This window comes from Apis laboriosa, unplaced genomic scaffold (assembly GCF_014066325.1).
Source record: "Apis laboriosa isolate Shangri-la unplaced genomic scaffold, ASM1406632v1 scaffold40_cov151, whole genome shotgun sequence".
Lineage (NCBI taxonomy): Eukaryota > Metazoa > Arthropoda > Insecta > Hymenoptera > Apidae > Apis > Apis laboriosa.
In genome coordinates this window covers 5998919-6023099 of record NW_025223180.1, presented here as the reverse complement: position 1 = coordinate 6023099, position 24181 = coordinate 5998919, and the positions used below count along the sequence as shown (strand labels likewise).

At 38.1% G+C, this 24181-nt stretch overlaps 2 protein-coding genes across 6 annotated transcripts; one reads left to right on the top strand and one right to left on the bottom strand.

Annotated features, from left to right (window-relative positions):
* Window positions 1-114: 114 nt before the first annotated feature.
* On the top strand, window positions 115-4002 carry LOC122715836 (COMM domain-containing protein 10). 3 transcript variants are annotated; one of them, XR_006346911.1, is made up of 5 exons: window positions 115-286; window positions 457-820; window positions 897-1100; window positions 2526-2741; window positions 2929-4002. XR_006346911.1 is itself a non-coding variant. In XM_043938352.1 (4 exons), exons 1-3 carry the CDS (start codon window positions 258-260, stop codon window positions 1095-1097), a joined length of 594 nt encoding a protein of 197 aa, XP_043794287.1. In that variant the 5' UTR covers window positions 115-257; the 3' UTR covers window positions 1098-1100; window positions 2621-4002. The 3 variants fall into 3 exon arrangements, 2 of the variants coding, with proteins under 2 accessions (XP_043794287.1, XP_043794286.1); XM_043938352.1 differs by having other exon boundaries at window positions 2621-4002; XM_043938351.1 differs by having other exon boundaries at window positions 2526-4002.
* On the bottom strand, window positions 1216-20676 carry LOC122715832. 3 transcript variants are annotated; one of them, XM_043938344.1, is made up of 11 exons: window positions 20075-20676; window positions 17617-19936; window positions 7970-8269; window positions 7354-7578; window positions 6908-7216; window positions 6459-6758; window positions 5979-6284; window positions 5529-5831; window positions 2042-2180; window positions 1796-1950; window positions 1216-1632 (listed from the first exon to the last, which is right to left on the bottom strand). In XM_043938344.1, exons 2-11 carry the CDS (start codon window positions 17684-17686, stop codon window positions 1298-1300), a joined length of 2442 nt encoding a protein of 813 aa, XP_043794279.1. In that variant the 5' UTR covers window positions 17687-19936; window positions 20075-20676; the 3' UTR covers window positions 1216-1297. The 3 variants fall into 3 exon arrangements, with proteins under 3 accessions (XP_043794279.1, XP_043794280.1, XP_043794281.1); XM_043938345.1 differs by having other exon boundaries at window positions 17617-18116; XM_043938346.1 differs by having other exon boundaries at window positions 17617-18114; window positions 20380-20676.
* Window positions 20677-24181: the final 3505 nt, after the last annotated feature.

Here is a 24181-nt window from a genome sequence, read left to right as displayed (position 1 = left end):
TTTCAATATTGATACAGTCAAGTAAAAATACAGTACATATAGTAAAATATATATGTGATGTGTTTATGTATATGTTTATATCGTGATATAAAAATTTGATGCGAAACTATTTGATTTTTTTTTTTAATTTTAGTGTATATTAATTTATAGACTTATGTTAAAAATATTAAGATATAATACTAAATCATATTTATTGATTTCTTTAATTTTCTATGTTAAATTATTTACATAACCTATAAATTTGTCAGTCAAATAATATGGCTACCTGGATTACAGTGACTCCGCGGTAGTATTTAAATTTTAGAATTTTTATAAAAATTTATCCCAATTAGTATTATTTTATTCTTAAATATATTTAAAAAAAATTCAAAATTCATAATATAATATAGATTCTTTTAATCATAATATAATAGATCTTTTTTAATTGTCTATCTAATTCAATATTATTTGATTTAGGCTTGAACAAGGTTTGAAAATAGCAAATCAAATAGACAACAGTAAATTTCGCTTATTAATAAATCGTATTTGTCAAACACTTCAATCCAATGTTAATACAAAAATATTCAATGAAGAGGAAGAAGAAAAACTATTAATTTCTTTGGATTTAAATAAAAATGATTTAGTTTGTCTTTTAGATACAATAATATTAATTTATAAACAAGCTGCTTGCAATATTGTAAAACCACAATTAATGGAAAGTACTTTAAAAAATACTTTTAAAACAGATGATGATAAATGTTTAATATTTTTAAATGCATGGTTTACATATGGTAAAGGTATAATTGATCATTTTAGACAAATGTCTATATTTCCTGTTCAGGTATGTTATAAAATATAAATATAAATAATTGTAAAAGATATTAATATTCTTTTTATATTAATTTATCTTATTTCAGGTTAAAGATATTGATTGGAGTTTAAATATTCAAGCTGCATCTTCAACTATTAAAAAGGATGTGCGACCAATGGCATTATTGCAATTAAATTTAACAGGAGAAGACGAATCTAAATTAACATTGGAATTTGATAAAAAAGAACTCATAGATTTATATCATAATTTAGAAAGAATACAATCACAATTGGATGCTTTTAAATAATAGGTAATTATTAATGTTTATAGTCATTGTAAGAAAATACTTTATTATATGAAATATATTTTCTGATATTTTATATTTGTTTTCAATATTTTTTATTTATTACATGTTATTAGATAATAATACTTTTAAATAAAGAAGAAATTAATTTCTTATAAATGTTTATTCAAAATACAAGCTAAAATTTTATGATAATATTTTTTTCATATTCGAATATTTTCATACTTTGATGATCTTCTATATTTTCCAACGCGTTCGTATAAATTTGGACTTCTATTAGGAAGAATATTCTCAATATTTGTCATATTTTGATCATGTTGCTCAGAAACTTGTATATCTAATTTTGTTCGATTTTCGATATAATGTCCATTGTTTAATTGCAAAGTTTGTTTTTTTTCCGATGTAGATATAGTTTCTAAAACTCGTGATGACTTTCTGACAAATAAACGTGTCTTACAAACTACTAAAACAACTATAATAATCATCAGAAATAATGTTAATGTTGTCAGGGCACCAACTATCCATCCCAATTTTTCATCTGTAACAAATTATTAATTGAACAAAATTAATCAAAATAATCAGATTAGTTTTGATTGAAGAACAATATAATTAATTAAAATATAATATAATTTTTTATAACAATATAATTTTTATAATTTTTTTTTTTCTTATAATGTAATTTAATGAATCTAATAATATACCTCCAGTACTATTTAACAGAAGAAGTGATGCATTGCCTATTTCTTCATCTGTGTGGGGAACAGTGAATTTACACATCCATTTCCCTAAATCCGAATAATTTGGTTTAAATTCTAAGGTACATACACCTGTATTATTATTCATCTGAATATTGTGCCTAAAATTTATAAAAAAAAAAAAAAGAAAAAGAAGAATTTAATTACATAAGCTTTTAACTTTATTAATTTTAAATTCAAAAAAGAAGTTACCTTTTTGTTCCATTCTGATAAATATGGATTTTTGGCGCATGGATCCAGTGACACAGTACTTCTGATAACATAGTTTCTACTTTGCACGAAAGAGTAACCATTTGATGGGGCACAGCCCACAATACCACAGTCACTGGTTCTAAAAATCATTAATCTTTTCTTTATTCAGTGTTTGGTTTAATCGATTTATTCCCTTTCCTATCCCAATCACCGAAAGCGATGATGATGTTCCTTCGGTAGTGAGAAATTTTTCCATAAACATATATTGATACATGTGCATTAATTGTGCACAAGCAATTTTCATGTGATATATTTTTTGTTAGATTACAGTGAGAAAAATGTGTCAATGTGTAATGTATGTTGTATGGCATAAGGTGTATTATCTTAATTATTATCTTAATTAAAATATTACATTTCTATTATACAATATTTTTAAAAATATCATTTAATCAAATAAAACATTTTAAATTTGTTTTTATGATAGAAATTTGAGTATTCGGTGTACGTGTATTTGCATTAAAGACGATGGGAATCAGAAACAAGTTGCAATGATGTTTTCGTATTATTATTTATTTAAAGAAATGGTTTACAATGCCGGAGAGACACTCAACGCGCACGTACGATCCACCGATTACACCTCGGTGCAGATTCTTGAATTGTTCATGTTGGAAACTTAACAGTAACTCAATGGCACACGAAGGTAGGTAATTAATTAGCTTCGAACGAAAGCGTTTGATCATTGCACACGATCTGTACCGAGTTTCCTATGAATTGAAACTTTTCAAATCTTAATATCGTTAGATATTACTTTTGTATTTTTAATAATTATAGAATGATTCAAACAACTGATTCAAAGTAATTATTACTTATTAATTATTACTTTGCAGGTGATCGAGTGACAGCAATGAAAACGCAATATTATCCGAAACGAAGATAAATATTTCAAATGGGACGCTTAACAGTAAGAATTGTCTTAGCGTTAATTTTAACATGTGGCTGTTATATATAATGAGCATCAGCAGTAAAGTGGATATCGTAGTATTCTAATAAAAAAAAAGAACCTGTTTCTTCGTGAAGTTTTTTTGTAATGTCATCGGCACGTTGACTTCTTATTTAGCAACACGTTGGCTATGGGATCAGCCAACTGATTCGTTAACGGTTCCGTAACGAGTCTAATCATTATTAGCACACTGGAGTCTCTTAAACGATTTATTTCGCTTAACAAATAAATATTCTTAGTCTTAAACATTAAACTTCTTACGTGTAGTCTTTTTAAATAATTACTAGCTAATGCGTCTCGAATGCAACGTTACGTATTAAAACGAACGAAGAACGTGAACGCTCTTTCCCTGGTTACTTGCAGCAGGGCAATCTATTCTGCTGTTCGTCAAATTGTCTTGAATTAATCAGAATTACTTTGAAAAAACTTTCAAATCCATCGATCATCGAGAGAGAGAGAGAGAGAGAGAGAGAGAGAGAGAGAGAGAGAGAGAGAGNAGAAAAGATAAAGAAAAAATTTTGAAATGAAATCTGAAATTAACGGAATTCGATGGCGAGCGTTTTTTCAAAGCTCGAGCACTTTTCCTGTCAATAGTGACTTTCGACAATAAATAATACAAAGAATGACAATAAATGTAGCCAGAGTGCTCGTGAAAAGGCTTACACACACAATACGGTTTCGCGTACCTATTAACGCGGCTACTAACTATGCTAAATGCGAAATCATTTGAGCGTAGACTTGCCGTTGAGCATATAAATAAGAAAGGGTGAATGACATTGAGTGATAGATGTTATTTAATGAGATGTGCTTCTTAAGCGTGCCATATCGACGAGGATAAAAGAACATTACGCTTGAATGTTCGAAATATAGTTTAGTGAGCACAAAAAACGTATTTCATGTAGACTTTAACGAATTAAAAAAAAAAAAAGAATTTAATCGTGTGAATGAAATAATTATTATTGATGGAACAATATTGCCGGATGTGTTATTTAACGCGTTTCTTTTAATACGTATTTTAACATGTGTTTTGCAAGAGAAACGGACAGCATTATTAATCGCTCATTAATTGCCAGGCTTCGGTTAGTCCCGAAATATAACGATCTAATAAATCTTTGTGAAGATTTAGCAAGAAATTACGAGGAAAACAATAACAGATGCGATAAAAACGATAAATTAGGAGAATCTAATGCTAATCGATGCAAATGCGTTGTGTACGGTAACAGTATGCTAGGTAACAAGCAAGGAATGCTATTCTTGTTCACGAACGTAACAATGGATTCCTCGCAAGAAACAAGAAAAGAAAATGCGAATATAAAAAGTCGTGTTTTAACAGAAGTTGCAGATAAGTAAAAAAAAAAAAAGAAAAAACAGACTTTTTTTTATCGTCTGTCTACCTCTTTTACAATATATATGTATATAAATGATTAATTCATAGGCCATAGAACGAGGTAGACATCACTATGAAACTTGAAATCGTCATATAGAGTCCATCACCTCCGCGATGCCTTCACCCACAACAGTCTTCGAAGAACTTACATGCGATCTATACTAAGATTGATGATGGATCATTATTTTCGTTCTTGCTACAAATTCCTTTAATTGTGCCTGTGCGGCCTTCAATTGTACATTCTAAGAGACTTTGTGATACATATGACAGCGCGATCGATTTCGCTTATCGTTTTGAAAGTTAGCCACTGTTTCTCCATGTATTTTCCCAGTGATGTTTCTTTCGAACGATATCGATCACAAATACTAATGTTTGTTATACGATACATCATGTATACATTGCAAAGGATGAGTCACATTACTATTAAGTATCCAGATATATTTGTGAAATATGAATATCGGAAAAATGTCATTTATATTAATTTTTCTATATATCTATGTATTTAAAAAAAAAAAAAAAGAACAATGGAATTTTAAAATTTATTTATTTCTCTTTGTTTTTTTTTTTTTTTAACGAAGCTGTGAGCGAAGCAAAATGAGCAATATTAAAAGATACGCATCGCTATACTGTCACAACGATCATTAATATTATGGTTTCGTAAGAGAAAAATCTTAGTGATGATTATCGTTGATTCATCAGAAAGAATGCCATCATTTTACACCAAAACAACAGAATATTCCTTGACGCTCGTTCGTCGTCTCAAGAAACAAATTAAGATTTTTTTTTTATCGTGTCGAAATGTTTCTTTCGACACAATTTCTCGATAATTAGAATCCTTTCTCCCTGAACTATAGTTACAGTTCAAGTCGAACTCGACTCATCGTTGTTTTGCTAATATATGTATACATAATGTACGCTCATGCTATACACAGTTTTGGATCTATGGCCGATCGACGACCACGTCTCGAAATTACTACGAGTATCGCGAAGCGAATAGGTCGACCACAGATCCGTGGAATCGGTGAACGATTTGCTTTCTCTACACCCTCACCCGTGAAAGGAAAGGAATGCCGTGAATCCGTCTCAAGATTCAATGATACCTGGTTCCAGGAGACTCAGCTTGGCCGGAGGTGCGTCCGTGTAGTTTTGTCTGCCGCGTATTCTGGCACCACAGGTCCACAGTCCTTCCTGTTCCGCGAGCGCGTGCGTCAGCCTGACACTACAGTCTCTGGCCTCGCTTCCGGCCGCCGGAAATTGCTTCACCACTACCGTTGTATTCGAGTTCACCGGTGTCAGGGACCATCGGCACTGTTCCACGGCCGAGGAAGTGACACAATGAAGAAAAACGCTTCCACCGGCTGTTATTTGGATGTCTTTGGACAGCTCTGAGAATTTTACGTCGTCTGGAAATAAAACGTGGAAATTGTTAAAATAGAATAAGAAGATCGGAAGAAGGGGTCAAAGAAGAAAGAGTTAGTTCAGTTGGTGAAGAGGCCTCGTTCCCTTGTAGACAAGAGGTGGAGGAAATCGAAGGACGAAAATAAAGATACCTTGCTCGAATACGGTGAGTTTGGCGTACGGCGAGGTCAATATCGTGTTGAGGGAACCGATCGACACTTGACAGGCCCATTGACCCTGTTTTTCGATATACACTTTCGGAAATGTGAAGGAACAGTCTCTACCAAGGTCGCCATTGCTTGGATATTCTTCAATGACGATCTCCGGTTCATTTCCGTGAAGCGGTTTCCAGAACCACGTACACTTCTCCACACGGCTGCTTGTTACGCATTTTAACATGGCTTCCGTACCAACCGGTACGGAAGTGTCCGTCGGCATTTCAACGAAGTTAACTTTGGCTGGAACAAGGAACAAGATGAATCTAATGAATCGAACGTGGTGTTTAATTTTTTGATTTTTTTTTTTCTTTCAAAAAATTTTCCAAGAAATATTGGATGAAGAACAATTGAGAGGAGAAAGATATTTCTTTCTCCTCGATTCGAAACGAATTTTTCCCCCTCCCCAGTTTATACCTGTGGGTAGAAGGCTAACAGTCGCGGGTGGTGCTTCGTGCAAAATTCCATCTGGTGACAATCGAACACCGCACGTCCATAATCCTTCCTCCTCGTACAAGATATTCTTGAACCTCACCGAACAGTCGTGATCAGCGTCTTTGTTCGGATTGAACTTCTTCACTAACAGAGGCTCTTGACTCGAGTTCGAAGATTTCCAAGACCATTCACATTGTACTACCGGCTTGTTTACCAGACACCTGAGAAGCACGGATTCGCCGGATGCCACTTGAATTCCTCTAGACAATTGTACGAATTCGACTGCAAAAAACAAAATCAACGCCCGTTTTTTTTTATCGCGTTACGAAATATTTTACAAACTTCTTTCATATACACGGATACCCGTGTATATAAATTGCAAGGAAAAATGCGACAAGAATTTAAATTTCGACTTATCCTTCTTCTCTCACCTTCCGAAATAAGAAATCGTATGGGATTGGACTGCGTGAAGGAGGAATTCGGATCGATTCTGGCACCGCATGTCCAATATCCTTCTTGCTCGGGCAACACGTTCTTGAATTTAATACTGCAATCTGTGCTGTCGTTGCCGAAAGCTGGGAATCGCTTCACCTCGAGGTTCCACGGCTGCGATTGGTTCAACTGCCGCCAGGACCATTGGCATTCACGGACAGGTGATTTCATCTGGCACATTATTTGCGCCGAGGATCCTGCTGGGACCTCGACGATGTTATCAAGCTTCGAAAATACGATCAGGGGACCTAGACATTTATAAAAATATTAACATTAATATCCGCCCCTGTCCGCTCTTCTCTTCGCGTTTTAATTATCGCAGCCGATGGATAAATTTCCAAGGAAGAAATTGAAAAGGATAGAAGAAACAATCAACATTCCATACTCTGGTGCTCATTAACGATGCTCAGCTTGGCGGGTTCCGTGCTGGTGAAAGGATCATTCGTGGAAGTTCTCGCGGCGCAGGTCCAGTATCCGGTCTGCTCGTGCTTCGTACTCGAGAATCTTACGGAACAGTCGTTGCTATTGTTCCCGAAGGCAGGAAATTGTCGTACCGGCAACGGATTTGTAGTCGGCGTGGTTGTCGTCTGAATCATCGAGACCGTGGTGGCTATAAATTACAAGAGGAGCTGATAATTGCGCGGGACACATGAATGCCGCGGAAAACAAAAGAGTTGTATCGAAAGATTGACTCATCATCGAGCTTGTATTTGTCGCGATCGAAACAAATGGAACGATATCATCCGTCTTGATCTTTTTTCAAATCTCGATCTCAACAACAATATATGAAACCAGGACGAAGCCATTCTCGAATGAATTCTTTCGATGAAATTTTCCAAAAAAATAAATAGGCCCCTTCGTTGGAGCTCTTATAAAACTCATGCGTTAAAGATTCGTTAAAGATTCTTTTCATTCAAATCATAAATGAATATTTTACTTTGGACAAAGTTTGTTCGATTAATTGCAAAAAATATTTTCAAAAAATTATATTGATAACTAACTGGTCGCCGGAGTTTCACTGATATCCGGTAATGGGAGGTGAACCGGAGGCAAAGGTTGCCAGGACCATTGGCACTCTGCCACAGGATTAGCGGTTCTGCACGCTAGAAGCACGGATGAGCCGAGTTCCGTCTCTATGTGTTCTGGAACGTCCACGAATATCACTGGACTCGGCGGAGTTTTCGTTCCTGGCAAGATATCGTCCATCGAGTGGCCCTTGATTTCGGGATCGATGGAGATCGCGGTGATCGTCGTGGACTTGATCGTGGTAACTTCATCAGTCTCTTCTGGCACAGGTACACCTGTGCGAACAGATAATCAGAACGATTAACACAGCAAGTTAAATATAATTCAGTATATAAAATATACGGAATTTATAATTCGTTATAATACGATATTATAACATAGTTATGTTGGAAGCGCGTTTAGTAAGATCGTGGAAAAGGAAAGTCACATATTAAAATGGCCCGTGTGAATGTTGCTTCATAGGTCGTCAAACGTGTTTGAAAATTCCACAAATATTTTAAATTCCACGACAATGTGGTATCAACAATACGATCACGTCTCTTTAAATTGCCAACTGGTCTTACATATAAAAGTTTTCGGAGATATCGTCGAACGAAAGGATTCGTTATTGGAATACGTTATTGGAATTTAATTGCGTATTTAGTTTAAATAATTTTCCCGGCCCGATACAACAATATATCTGTTGTATCATTGTTTGGATCATTAATACAAGAATTATTCAGTCGGAATTTATTGGAATTATATTATTCGTGACGAAAAATTGTTTGCTCGAGACTTTTTGATCAAGATTTTTTGCAAATTTTAAGAAAAAAAGAAACGAAGATTCGAGCAAGCTGAGCGTTTCCACGATGAGCGACTTCGTGATCCGAAGGAACTCGGTTGAACATATGTAGGACACATCGGGCAGGAAGCTACGACAGTCACGTAGACAATCGCCTTGCGTCGCGCGTCTCTGTCGCCATGTGCAAATAGAACCAGGGACGGATCGATAATAAAATATTTGTTAAAAGGGGGAACCACAAAGAATTAGCGTTGTAAAACTCGCCTCGATGCGATGCGACGAGAATACCAAATCATCGTCCAATTCTGTAACGAGTTGCACGATCTCATTGGCAATCTATCGAGTTTCGATGATTTCTTCGTTCCTTCGTTTTCTAACACTTTCTTTTCGGATTTTTTATCTTCGAGTTTCATCTTGAAAATTTTTACGACCGCGCTGCATCAACGCTGGGATCTTTTGGACTCTTTGAAAGGACGAGTTAATAATTAAAAAAGGAAAAAAGTTTTACTCGAAGGAGAATTGCAGCCGTATAACAAAATTCTCGAGGTGGTAATTTTCGCGAGGTGGTATCATTAATTTAAAAAGCCGCGGCCATATTTGTCGGCGGCGGACGATCACGAATAAATTTCTCTGAATGAAAAAGTTAACGTGTGCACCGTTGTTCCACACTTTCTACGTGGCCACGGTATGTAACACGCGTCCATGCCGAACTTGGTCCTTGGTACTTATTGTCTCGTTACGTTCGCCATGCGTGGAGCTCGTCCTCAAGACGAGTAAAGGTGGTCGCTGACACTGGAAGGTCGTTTCCCACTTTACATTGACACACTCATCGGCTCTGTGATTTTACGAGGATACGTGTTGCTTTTGCATATTGGTATATACGTATATTGGTAGCTGCTAATATAATTTCATTACATCTGTCGTTTATAAACTTCAAAATTTATAGCTTTCGCGTAGGATAAACGTGAGATATCGCTTTGCTTCCTATGTAGGCAAACCGCTGATGACAATGATGATTCAAACGCTGCTTGTGTGATTACATCACACTGTATATAATTTACAATGACTATTATTGTACAGTGTGTCTAAACAGATTTTATAAATGAGCGATAATAATTTAACGAAAGTGGATTAGATATTTGCGCGGAAAAGAAAATCTAAGAATAAGATTTTCTTTTATTCCGCGATATTCGCGAAATAATAATATACTTATTAAGGGTTAAATTAAGTGAAGTTGAGAAGAGTTAAGAATAATTTAATAAATAAGAGAGACAGAGAAAAGGAATTTTAAAGGGGAATAAATCGAATATCCGAGATTTTCGTTGAAAAACTTTCACTCTGAATAACAGTGATTTCCATACAATATGATTATTAAGCCATCATTTCCTTGTTTCTCGTTTTTATCGAGTATTAAATATTATTTTATGTGTTTTAAAGTATTGCCTGGAACTGTGACACGGCTACTCGGCATCCTTCATCATTTGACTTCGCGGTAGTGAACCGTGAGAATTATTGCATAAGGTAGTATCGTGTGTACAGGTGATACCAACTGATGTAATATTAATAAATCCAACGCAGTATACGGCTTTGGCCAAACTATTTCGCTTCCGTCCCTCCCCTTAAATCAATTAAAAAGTTTTTAAATCAATTAAAAGAGATTTGAGTAACCTTGTCACTCAAAACAACGAACATTATCGCGATATATATCGCGATATATATTGAAATATATATATATATATATTCGTAACAAAATTATTCGAAACGATAGAATAAAGAGGAGAAAGAACGAAACGGAAGATCGTTCCCGCAGCATCTAACCCAGGTCGAGTTCATTCAGCCAGTCCAAGGCCATCATTTACTTTCTTCCATACTTTCTTACTTTCTTCACCGCGTCCTTGAATACTCCGCCACGTAATTTTCGATCGTTGCCCGCCGCGATTCATCGATGTCCTCTCTCTTTCTCTCTCTCTCTCTCCGTTTAATTTTAAATCCGTGTATCCTTGATACATTACACCGCGTATTTAATTTACATATTTCTCCTTCGATTCGTTCCCTTGTTCTTACCATTCTACCATACGATACCATTCTACCCACCCGATCTTTTTGTGGGTCGATCGGTGGTTTTAACGGTCGATTGGCCGCAAGTGGATAACGACGCCGATTAAAACATCGGCATTTCGAGAATTCGAGCTGCCCGTCCCGGATGTATCTTCCCAGGTATCGCCATGACTAATTCCACAACAATGGAATCCCATCCCGAGATTATCGACCGTAAGAGACAAGGCCAGCCATTTCTTGCGGCCGAGGAGGAGGAGCGGCTACGAGTTGAAGTAGGGAAAGGAGAGGAGAAAAAAGGAAAAAGAAAAAAGAGGATTCGACTTGGAGGAGTCCGTCTCGAGTCGAGAAGGATTTCGTTCTTGCAATTAAGAAAAAGTCGTCGATAGACGCGCAAACCAACGGCCGTTAACCCGCCATCGATGTCTCGAGGAGGACAATTAGTGAGACCAGCCGATTTCTTTTCCCACGTAGACGCTACGTTGTGAAACTCAAAATACGTCCGCTGGGCGTTGCCTTTTCCGTTGTGAAAACGACAACGAGATCCTTTCGACCAAATTTCTTTCTTCGTCGAAAGAGAAAAAAAAAAAAAAAAAAAAACGAGCAACGGCCGCTATGATTTCAGGGAAATCGAATTTTTCGAAAGTGTTTCGAATTCAGCATACGAGGATACGAGCGTACCGAATTTTCAGGGACAGTTGGAAACTATTTTAAGACTATTATATATTTTTCGAGAATGTATAATACATGTGTGTATACATATGTTGACGGAGTATGCAAAAGTTTAAACTTGTTAAGAATATTTGGTTAGTATTTTTGTATAGCCAATATGTACACAGTTTGCTCGGTACAGAACGGAAAACCGTATATTTGCGACAGGATTTCGAGAAACTGTGTTTCGTGGAATGCGTGTAGATAACCGTCCTCGGTAATCTAAAATATTCCCGGCAAAGCCCGGAACGATTATTAACTTTTGACGCGCATACTTTTCAGGTGACCCACTTAACTGTTCCTGCAGTGAAATCAGTCTTTAATTATTCCTCGCCGGAATGAAGGTATCCACGATTGATATGCTTAGGCAGAAAGCAAACTGTGTAAAGCTATATATATAAGATCCACTTGAACATACGGTATAGAATAATGGGGGGATAATTGCTTCGTTAAAAAGAAAAAAAGATAAAAGTAATAATTTATAATATTTCCATCTGGTACAAATAAATTCCGCGTGACATATTTTTCTCGAATGATCTACAAAGAAGTGTTTCTAGATTCATTAATTTAGAAGAGGAATTCTTTATAAATATAAAAAGGAATATAAAAAGATATTAGAAGAGTTGGAGATAATTAAATAAAGTTATTAGAGAGATAGAAATCTTTCCAAACAAAAATCAAAGCTTCATCGAACATGGGATCATTAAAAGAAGAGATGGAATAAAACAGAAATAATTATCATTTCATCTCGAAAATATTGGATATCGAAACTCGTTTAATCAAGTTTCTCTCAATTGAAGTCACTTGCTGTCCTAACTCATTCTTGAGCATTAAATGAATCGTACATCGAAAGGAGAAATATATACGTGATTAAAGAATTATAACTGACGCAAGACTTTTTAATTTTTCGTATGAAATCGAGTTGCTTCGACTCTTTCAAATTCGCAACGTGTCTTATCTACACGCACAAGAAGAAACATTCAACGAATAAATTATACACGTTACCAAGTTTGAGAAAAATGGAAAACAAGTGAACGTTATTTAAAAATGATTTTCTTGTTCCTTTGATTAATTGAAAATTAATCTAATAATTGATGATAATCGATGACCGTCGTTTCATTTTCGGTAAATACTTTTCTCTCTCTTTCTCTCTCTGATTTTTAACAAGGATGAATAAGAAGAAGTATCGTTCGAGGAAACGATTGTCACGGTCAAAATTCCTGGAAAGGTTTCGAGCGCATTCCCGAATTTTTTTCTTCTTCTGAACAGGATTCACAGGAGAAAGCGTTTCGAAGAGATAAAAAAGGATTTCATTATTTCAAGATGTATTTTCAAGGAAAGATGATTTTACAGAAAAAAAAAAAAAAAAAAAAAAAATTGAATATTTCTTCGTTTGAATTCTCCTATACTTTCTTCTATTCTAAGAGCTGCTTAATGCCATGGGATCTCGATTAACCGGCTTAATCGACGCCGAGGCAGACCGGTTAAATCGAGACTTGTGGCGATCGAATTACTTTAATCCACTTTATGCACGTCTCCTTACAAACGTTATGAATATATCTCGATTACTCGTTGTATCGAAATGGTGATCTGCAGGTTTGTTAAACGTTTAAAAAATTATTCGTATATCCATTATTTTAAACACATTGATGATTCGTGAAATGAGGATGAAGACGCGAAAGAATTCCACACGGATACGCGATTAATCCGAGTCGATCAAGAAACCACAAGAAACGGAGAGTTTCATCGACTGAAATTACTTCTTCTCTCAGAAGCAGCTCATATTTCTCCGCATGCCGTTTCTTTCACTCGACTCTATCTATTATTCGCATCTCGCATCGTGACGAACAGATTCTCGAGAAATATTACAAAATCAGCTCCGGCTGGCTACGTGTTCGAACGTAGCGGGAAAGATCTCGCTAATCTTTGTCCGTTTTCCCGCAACCGAGATACAAAAACGCATCGTTCTTGATCGGGATTAACCCCGGAAATTCATCGAACTGCATTTCCGTTCCTCGAACTCTTCGGTATATAATCAGTCGCGACCGCGTCAAAAGGAAAATATTGATCGAACCTCTCTTGTTTTTTGAAGCTGCATAAACGGAGTGGAGGAAATCGATATCGAATCGAATCGATAAAAATTTCATTTGATGATATTATTTTGTTGACGCTTGACGCTCGTGTCAAAGAAGGAACGAGAAATGAAAAAGAATTTAAAATTATATAAGTAATTTTATAATCGTGTCTCACGTTGGAGTGCTTGGATTTTTATGAGAAAAAAACGAATCTTTCTTTCTTTCTTTCCTAAGATTCGTTGTAGATATATTACAGATTAATGCTTCGTATCAACTGGACGTGTATCTTGCTTCGTTCCTGAAACATCAAGAATATCAGCCATCGAAAATTCTCCAATACCAATTTTCCCGTAGAAAATCTCGATGCCATTTTTTTTTAAGCAAAAGAAATAAGAATTTTAATTTCTTTGACAATTTTTCGAACAAATATGACTACGACGAATCGAATGATCGAAAACAGTACAGCAGAATAGCTTTTCTTCACTCTTTATTAATTAAAACTTTCTCAGAAAAACTCTCTCAGAAATTAATAATTAAAGTATACCAATAAAGTATTTTTCACGTAATATAAATGGAGAAAAAAATTGAAATATTGCGAGTATCGCGATGAAAATGAGAAGGAAAAGGATAATTTGAAATCGAGCGCGTCCATGGAATGCATAAAATTCATCGGCGTGGATCCTACAACGGCAGGATCGTACAATAGTTCCCATGCAGGTTCCTACCCTTCCTCACGTGTTTGCATTCCAGAGCGATGTTTCACTAAATGCATGCATTGCATCGAGTTTAACCACCCTCCGCAGAAGAACCAGTTCTTTCGGCCCGTCGTTCCTCGCCCATTCCACGGATGTTTTAAAAAGCATCGAAAAAACGATCGACAAAAAGATCCACCGCTGCCAAAATTCTGTGATATCGGATTATATCAAGTATCCCATCGAAATCACGATCGATATATTTATATCGAACGAAAGTCAAGAAATCAAATCGAGCAAATTTGAAAAATTTGAAAAATTTTTTTATCGATATGATATCAGCGTTTAATTTCTTAGAAATTGCATAATTCAAGTTCAATCGTCTCGAATCAAGTTTCAGAATATCGTTAATCCCCGGGATATGGATAATTTTAGCCACGTATCTCATAAATATTTTTTTCGATTTTTTCTTGTTTCGTTTTCTTGCGATAATCTCAATTTCCTTTCCCATCAGAGATTCGAACGGATTAAATTAATTTGAATTTACACGTAATATTATTACACGACAAGTAATAAGGTTTTTTTATGTGGCTCCGTAATTTCACGCGGTAATTACATGCACAGAGGAGAGTATTTCCGGCGAGTAAACGAACTTCTCTTTCTTCGATGAATCACGGTGCATGGTCCAAGATCTCGAGTTGTTCACGCACGATCGCTTCAATTTGCATCTCGCTCTCGATAAAGAATCGTAGTCGAGATGCAAACATCTTCACGGCAACTTGATATCTGTGTTATTGGATATCTCGGTCCCACTTATTTCGATTCGCTCTTACCCGACGTTCTTTTATAAAATTTTCATCATTCTCTCTCTTTGAACGTTTCAATGGTTTTTCTGCAAATATATGACAATTATTTGAATATCGCGCGCATATCATCTTTCGATCCTTTCCTTTCCTTTCGGTACTCTTTCGATCAACGCGTACATCAGTGTTTGCAATCGATATGAATGAATAGCTTACAACCAATCTTCCAAACTGTACTGCAAATTGATTCAAATTAACATACTCTCACAAACTCGCAAAACAGGGTCAACTATGACGTATACGATAACTGTACGGAATAATTAGAAGATCCCTATCCAAATCAAGTAATCAGGATTAAAAACTCAACTCGTATCACGCTCGTATTTCATTCTGGTATTTCATTCACTCCAATCCTCCAACCTTTCTCCAAAAGAAACGTTTATCTTTGTAATATATATTCGAAACCCGTCACTTGGGAAAAACATCTTTTAGAATTTATGGTCGAAATAAATCCTTGTTCCTGTATTGACTATCTAGAAAATCGAACTCGGAGGATTTATCCGTGGAATTCTCTCTATATTCGTTTAAGAGGAGGAAAAATTTCATCTGGACGCGGCCAATTACATTTCTAATAATCCGAAATCGGCGAGGGGAATCGCGATTTCGTGCAACAATCAACAAGAGGATTCAAAACGGTGGTCAACGTCTCGGTCTGATTACACTTGTGAACACACTCGTCGAGATCGTCGTGATTTCGCCTCCTTTTCACGACGATCGCGAGGCGAAAATCGTGAAGTTTGTTATTTGAGCGAGGCACGCGACACAGTCGACGAAAGTGAATCGAACCTGTTAACACAGATTTTCGCGTGGCCTGGTGGACAGCCGACTTGCGCACGTGCCGCGTTTTTAATGAAACGAAATCATCGAGAGCGTGGAAAGAGAAATGGAGATCCCGAAACGCGACGACGGAATCGCCTTGAGAGCTGGTTTCATTGCCAAGGTGAAGAAACACACGATTTACACACGTTTTAGGGTTTATCGTGAATGAATATATCCTTCGATGCGAGGATTTTGATTAATTTAGATATCGTTTGAGAATGAATGGGTTTGAGGAAAGTATTTTATATAAACTGGAGGAGGATAAAATGATGGAGAATTTTGGAACGAAGAAGGAAAAAGATATAGGAATAATATTTATTGTTTCATTCATAAATAACAAGATATTTATTCATATAAAATTAATTCATAATTAACTCAGATCGTTAATTTGAATAATGCAAGAAGAAAATTGAAAAATATACAAAGATATATAAAGATCATCTATAAAATAATAATTACGTTGTTAGCTTTGAAGTCTTACTCGAAACTATGATTAATTAAAAAATGGAAGATTTTGGAAGCAAATTTTTTGATTAATAATAATAATACAAAAGTGATTAGAGTAAGCTTCTTACGATCTAAAGAAGTTCTATAGAAGTGGAAGATAATTATTCAAGTTTTCTTTTCTTTTCAAATATAATAATGAAGGTTTATTTGATGAATATGTTGAATGAATCAAGGTTTGAAATGGAAGTCGAAATTCGACACTATTAATAGTTTAATAGTTGAATATTACGTGTCAGTGACAGTAAAATCGAATGCCCTCGCACCGATCATTTCGAATGCAACCTCTGTGATGACACTTAAAGGCTATACGAGGCCCTTGTCGAGGTTAAGGCCTTCGAAGTCGTAAAAATGACGGCTTCTAGCATATTAATTTGTCCGTGTCGTCGATCGACCGATATTATTACCCTATTTGTAATCTCGATTCGCTATAAATTTCCGTTCTCATACAATTAATAGCTTCGATTAATTAGTAGACGATCGAAAGTTCTATCGTGGATATTTTATTCACCGCAATTCTATTGTTCCTTGGTTATACGTTGACTTTTACTGGCGGCAAGTTAACGCGCAAAATTTCAATTCATCATCGAGTCAGCCAACGATGAGTACGCGCGAAACTATTTAATCTTATACAAACATTTGCGTCACGCGGTCTGTTTTTAAAACTATCATTATGAAAAAGTGAAACGCATATTATTTATTTGTGGATAAAGTTATCGCCAACAGATATCGATGAACATTTTTTAACAAATGGACATACAACAAATAAACAACAACGTCGTCCAGGATCATAACTTTTTCAACTTTCTATCTTCGTACGAAGCAAAAGTTACCGTAATTTCGATATTTTAATTCACGTTTTTTCCAAATATAACTCTAATCTATCATTTACATCTTTTTCTTAACTGGATCTACCAGTTTTTTTTCTAGTCTTCAATTACATTTCAATTACAAAAACAGCATAATTAAAGTAAATATGATATGATATGTATCAAAGATAGACAATTTTATATATATAAATATATATACCAAAAGTTACATTTTTCTTTTTTAAAAATAAAAAAAAATTGCAAAAAGGCAAAATGGAAAACAAGAATTGGAAAAATTGAAATTCGTACTCACCGTTACACGTGACGACCAAGCACAGCAGTACCAGCCGGATGGACATTTTGGAGAACGCGGAGGACGTCATCTCCGGCACCGCATTTATCACCGTGTGTCCTTGAAAGAGGATCGTAGCCCCGTGTTTCGCAGGAGCGATCGAGCGCGTCGTTACGCACGTGTACTGTCGTCGAAACGTATGGTCGCGTGCGATTTGTACCCGCACGACGATGACGCATGTAAAACCCCCTCCGTTTCACCGTTTTACGAGCGTGTAAACGTTCGCTCTTCCGACGTAACCAACGACTTCGACTTCCACCCTGCACTCCTATCGAGACCTCTCTAATTTCCTCTTAATCTCTCTCTCCTCTTCGTATACGATTCGTATCTAGACCTCGGCTCAGAAAAATCCAACGAATCACCCGCTGGAAATCTTCCTTCCTCTCCTTTTCCTTGGTCCTTTGGTCCTTTCTCTCTCTTTTTCTCTCTTTCTCTCTCTCTCTCTCTCTCTCTCTCTCTCTCTAGAGTTCGAAGAACGAAGGATCGCATTAATACGTTTCGAATACGAAATTTGGAGGGGAAAAAGGGGGACGAGGAATCGGCAAGGATCTGGTCGATAACCGGAAGAATGGATGGAAGTGTGAAAAGTACTTGACCTTCCGTGGATCGCGTGGAAGGGAACGGTGCCGAGAAACCGGTGTGACGCGAGGTAGCCAGAGAATTTTTGTCGGGCTACCTGGCCGCCGAGGCAGCTCTCTTGCTAATTTATGACGTAGTTCCGTTATTGCAACGTGACGTTGATTCGTACGAGTAACCTCCAGCTGGCCCCAAGATAAACGTGATTTATTGTTCCTACCGATTCGTGAATGGAAACGAACGTGACGCCGATACGACAATCTCTTACGGGGGATTGTAAATCGACCGAGGCTGACGACGTTTGTTCCGAGAGTTTCTGGATACGTTGACGAATCGTTTGCTAAAATATAAAATTCCCTCGAAATATATTGGAAGTTTAATAATCGCTTCGATAATTTGCTCGAGATTCGTGTCATTGTTGCTTAAACATTATTTTTTTTTTTTTATGCATTTTTAGAAATTCGAGGGATTATCTTGTATCCACAGTTGGAAGGAACGTTCTTAATAAATAATGGATACGAAATATTGATTATTATTAGTGAAAATAATAACCCGGCGAAGATAATAATCGTTTTGATGGATCGATACGCCAATAAATATAGCCGGTCGATCCGTCGAACTCTACGCGCCGTATAATTTATGAGGGATAAAAATGGTTCCAGAAACGTTGAAAAAACTCGTTTCAATTTGCGACTCAGGGGAGGGGAAAAAAAAAATAGACCGTGCTCAAAAGCTAGAACGACTGGAGGAATGCTCTCTCTACGATCGTTTTAGATATCGAGCAACGTTGACTCATCGTGTTCAACGAGGCAGGAATAAAAAACAGCGTCTGAGCATCGATCAATGAACGTCTACGATCGGTGATCTAGAATCCAGGTTGAGCTCGAGGTGAACGAACAGATCCCTTTCGAAATATTTATAACGTAAACGTTTCATTAACGAGAAAAGAAAAAAGCTCCAATTCTCTTAATAAATAATAATAAAAGAGAACGATTCTCTCGATCAAAATTGGACAACTATTCAAAAATTAAAGTCACGGGGTATACATATACCCCGATCGACAAAAGAAATCGTACAAGTTGGAAAGGGATCGCGGGTTGCACGCGGTTTCGTGTCACAACCGATTACGCTTCCAATATGTCAAAAGTTACTCGAGCATGAAGTAATACTCCCACGTCGAATATATGTGTGTCGCGGCAATTATCATATAATCGGGATCGCGAAAATGATCGGCCCCCGCTAAATAATAAGGATTTAAGAAAGCGGGCAACCGAGGCTGGGGAACGAACGAAGCGAGCGAGCAGCCGAGAGCACGCCCGTATTTCCTTGAACTTTCCACGAACGCGAGTAACGGAATCGGTCGGCTGATTCACCGAGTCTACGAAAATGTATCGAGGCGGCCGACCCGTATTAACGAAACAATCGTTTTATCACGATCGACGGAAAAATCGACGGAACGTTTTTTCGATCCCTCGAGCCGATTTCCCGCGGTTGGCGCGCGCGTGCACGCGCGAGGAACATCCTACGCAAATAGAAAGGCAAAAAGTCGACGAATATTTCGAAAGTCCGACAGAAGAGCGTGCTCGCGTCGTGAATATATCGCTTTCCCTCCCAATTGTTCAAGTTTCACGGAGAGACATGGAACGGTAGAGACATGGTACTCTTCCGCGACCCCCTCTCTCTCTCTCTCTCTCTCTCTCTCTCTCTTTCACTCTCTCATTCTCTCTCTCATTCTCTCTCTCTCTTTCTCCCCTCTCTTTCCCTCTCTCTCCCGTGGTCCTGTGAACCTCGGAGAAGAAAATCCTTGGATCCGACACCGAATTCACACGGTGGATTTACTCACTGTCACTGTGGATACCCCTTCTTGGAGGAGAGGATACCCTCACTGTGCCCGGATCACTCGTCCAAGAGTCATCGACGTGGACGCACGTCGGGTGAAACGCGTGTGGGGAGCGGGGCCGATCTTGGATTCGCTCTAGGCCTTCCCAATTCCGATCGCGGCACAGACTGGAGTGGCGGAGTGCGTGCGGATACGCGCGCGTGTACGTGTGTCTCGGTCGGCGAAAGAGAAAGAAGGAGAAAGAGGAATGGAATCGCGATCTTTCTCCGCAGCGGGGTCCGGTTCCGTGGCACCTGTGTGTGACTCACACTTCGTATCGCGTAACGCTTAACGGCCGTAACTTGGCGGCGTTAAAAAAAATGCCCGAATAAAAGTATGGAAGAGTACGGAGTACGGAAACGGCGGGAATCCCCTTGGAATACGCGGTCGCGTGCTCGACGGTGAGCGCCGTGAGCCGACTGCAACAACTGCAGACGCTAGGACGGATGATGATCGCCGGTCGGCGTCGTTGTCGTTGTCGGTATATCGGTGTCGGGCCGTCGTATATGCGCCTCCGACTTGGGAACGTGCAAGTGGGGGTCCAATGTTACCAGGGTACGCAACGACGCCAGGGGCCCCTACCAGAGGCCGCAGCCGAGACTCGTCACCCGTAACTCCACCTTCCACCTCCCACCTGACTCGGCTCCGCTCATGGGGAAACGCTCCGGGGCTTCCAGCCGCGATCAGGTGTATCCGGGGAATTGTTTCGACGCACCCTTTCGCCGGCTACGCTGCTCTCGCTGCGGGGACCGGGCTGCATCCTCGCAACGATTGGAATGTTGCAGCGTTTCCCGTCGAGCAGGGTTTTGCGCTCCTCCCGTTCTGGAGTATATATATATATATATACGTGACAAAAGCTGTGGTACGTAGCTAGGTAGGGATAACGCGTGACAGTGGCAAATGTTCGACGTTTCTCTAGACCTTGGATATTTCTATTGTTTTACGGTTTTTTTCGATATATCTTTCTCTTGGATACTTTAATTTTTATAGGTTATCTAGATTTTTCGAGCAAATCGTGTAGGCACGGTTTTCGTAATCGATGCAATGGTAAATCTGTTTAAAATCGATTGATTATTCGACGACATGGAATTAGGGGTTACCTTTGACGTTACATCTAGTCATCGGAATAGGCTATTTCGTTTCAAAATTGTTGCGATAACAGTGACTTTACGCGGATCTTCGAATCGTGTGCAAGGAATTCAAGAAATTTCGCTACGAATTAACCTTAAATTTAATTATATTAAGATCGATCCTCTATCTCGAGCTTAGGGGCGAGTAATAATAACGCGATATCGTGACTCGACGTGACGATACGATATTCATACATAGAGACCACCGACTAAACTTGGATTCGAGCCGTCAGTGGAGCAAAGTTTCCTCACTGTTTCACTGGGTCACGATTAATCGTAGTTATTTGCTAAGTATATTATACCTAGGTATGGAATTCAGCTACCGATCGAAAGACACTTGTTAAATGGTCACGTCACCGTTGGAAACGGCAGGGTCGAATGGTTGCAAGGTGATACGCGCTGGTACCGGAACCCGTGAAACGAATAGTCCGCATAATTACGCGCGGTTACCTTTGCCCCCTCCCCCCTCCCCTCCTTCCTCCCTGGTCGATATTTCTATCCGGTTTATCGGTGTCATCGGACACGGGACTTTATCGCGGTGGCTCGCGACTTCTTGTACGCGTGTACACGTCGTATATATACGCGTCGATGACAATCGATATACACGACATACATTTACGCTCGGCGTGCAATTCGACCATGACCTCGAAACAATTGTCCCATTCTTTCGATACGATCTGCAACGCCATCGTTGCGTTGTACACTCCCCCCGTTGTTTCAAAACGAGGGGGAAGGGGGGACAGAAAGAAGGTGACTAACCGATATCCTAACTTGGTGCTAACACTGACCTAGTCGGTAGGATAGGTTCAATAGGTAATAAAAGTGAAATATCAATGGTTAATAATGCGCCCATTGTTAACTATTTATGAGGTTTTCAGTTTTTTTTTTTCTTCTTTTCTTTCTAGATCACGTCTTTTGTAACAGGATATGATGTACGATGTGGTATTGTCGCGCTTTAGACGGATCGTGTATTATCTTTCTCTGTTGATTTGCGAATGGTATGTACGATGAAAAATCGTTCGACAAAGATTTGACGAAGAGAAACGAATCGATCGAATTTTAAAGAAAATTTATATATATATGGACGAATTTAAGAAAACCGTTTTTACTCTTCTATTGGAGTGAGATTAATTTTGTTCGAATCGTTTATGGTTGCATAACGACCAATTCGATCCATAATTTCGCGTTTAATAATCCTATTTATTCGAGTCGAACACGTCATTGGTACCACGGTGAGAAAAATTTAATCGGAAGAAAAAAATAAATAAATAAATAAAATAAAATTGAAAAAGCGGTCGGAAACCGGTATGACGTGTTCCTCGATCTAGCTCGCTAGATTCACGGCTTATGAATGAAAATACCTTATCTGTTCCGTCCGAGAACAGCTCTCTCTCCTTTCCTCCCGTTGGATATTTCGGGGTCGAGTGAGTAATAAAGCCGGTCGATGATTAATTCTGTCATTCCCATTGAGCAACGCCGATCGCGAAACGGTAGGAATTAATCGAATATCTCGGCTCGGGAGAGAAACACGGTTTCTTACTCAAGGAAAACACGGTGGCGCTTATCGTTCACAGAACTGGATTATATTATTATTCGACGATTATTATGGCAAATATGCGAGACGTGTGAGCGACTTGGTCTCGAGAAGTTGTTTCAAAAAGTTTTTAATACGTGCCACGTTTACGTCAGCCACGTCTCATCTCCGACAATGAAAATGTAGTTGCACCTGTACGCGGCTATAATCACAGTATTTGCACACTCGATGACCTTGTAGGTATCCGTATCGCTCTGTGGAGCCTTGAACTTGCACGGTGAAGAATCTGGTACGAACTCGGAGGAAGATCGGAGTCGATCTACCACTCGATCCGCGTCTCGATCCTCGATCCGACGTCTGTCTATTTTTCTCTGTCGACGATTATTCTTTCGTAGATTACGTAATCGAACGATTCTTCCGTGTCTACCCTTTTGTATTTTTCCTCCTCCTCTCGAGAAACAAGACAAATTAATCGAACGAATTTAATTATTATTTTCTTCTTCGATCGAACAATTTTTTTAAATTCCAGAGGAAAATTCTATTTCCTTAGTTTTATTATCAATCTTTATCAATCTTTTCAAAAATTTTCCCGCGTATCGTCGAAACGAAAAACGAGATTGGTGGACGAATTGGAAGATCTTAAAACAGGATTATTAAAATATCTAGAAAAGAAAAGGAAAGAGAAACCTTGAATGCCACAACCCTATCGCGTGCGTTTAAAATTCACCAACATCCGCGCTCTTCTTACCGATAATAATCGTTAACGTGACTCTCGAACGCGAAATTATAACCCAAGAGTTCAACCTTCTCGCAAGGTTAAGCGCGCAAAATCGGTCTGGCGGGCGGTGTGATTTTTTTTTTCCTCTCTTTCTCTCTTTACTCGTTAGTTGCATCGACGCGGCTCGAAGATGATTATCCATAATGGCGCTTCAGCGAAGGCAACAATTGCCAAGACGAGCCACACTGATCACGCTTATCGTTCCTTAATTCCTATGAAATCTCGCGCGTTACGCAACGTGTATCCGTCGACGATCTTTTTTTTTTTTTTTTTTTTTTTTTTCTTCTTCTTCTCGAATGTAGACGCTCTCGACTGAGACGCGCTCGCTTAAGGTCAATGCCAATGCGAATCGATCAAACATTTGACTAACATTCAACCGATCGATCCATCCGATCCGTGATCGGCACGAATCACTTGGATTTGATATTTACAGGAAATTTTCAATAGCGTGTTACGAATGTCTTCGTACATCCTGTCTTACACGTGTGCGATAATTTAGTATTCGTACTTGTATGCTTATCAGAATCTTTGTTCACACGTGTGTTCGCGTTATGGAAAAAATAACGCGAGGACAAGTAGAAATTTTTGATACAACGCGGTAATAGATGTTGGATGATATAACGCAAGCT

Excerpts from the sequence above, each read along its gene's own strand:
- LOC122715836 (XM_043938352.1), top strand. The coding sequence starts at position 258 with ATGGCTACCTGGATTACAGTGACTCCGCG. Across the intron at positions 287-456 it reads TGGATTACAGTGACTCCGCG|GCTTGAACAAGGTTTGAAAA; the intron begins GTAGTATTTAAA and ends TATTTGATTTAG. Across the intron at positions 821-896 it reads TGTCTATATTTCCTGTTCAG|GTTAAAGATATTGATTGGAG; the intron begins GTATGTTATAAA and ends ATCTTATTTCAG.
- LOC122715832 (XM_043938344.1), bottom strand. The coding sequence starts at position 17,686 with ATGACGTCCTCCGCGTTCTCCAAAATGTCCATCCGGCTGGTACTGCTG. Across the intron at positions 6,285-6,458 it reads TGTTAGCCTTCTACCCACAG|CCAAAGTTAACTTCGTTGAA; the intron begins GTATAAACTGGG and ends TCCTTGTTCCAG. Across the intron at positions 1,951-2,041 it reads TATCAGAATGGAACAAAAAG|GCACAATATTCAGATGAATA; the intron begins GTAACTTCTTTT and ends TATAAATTTTAG.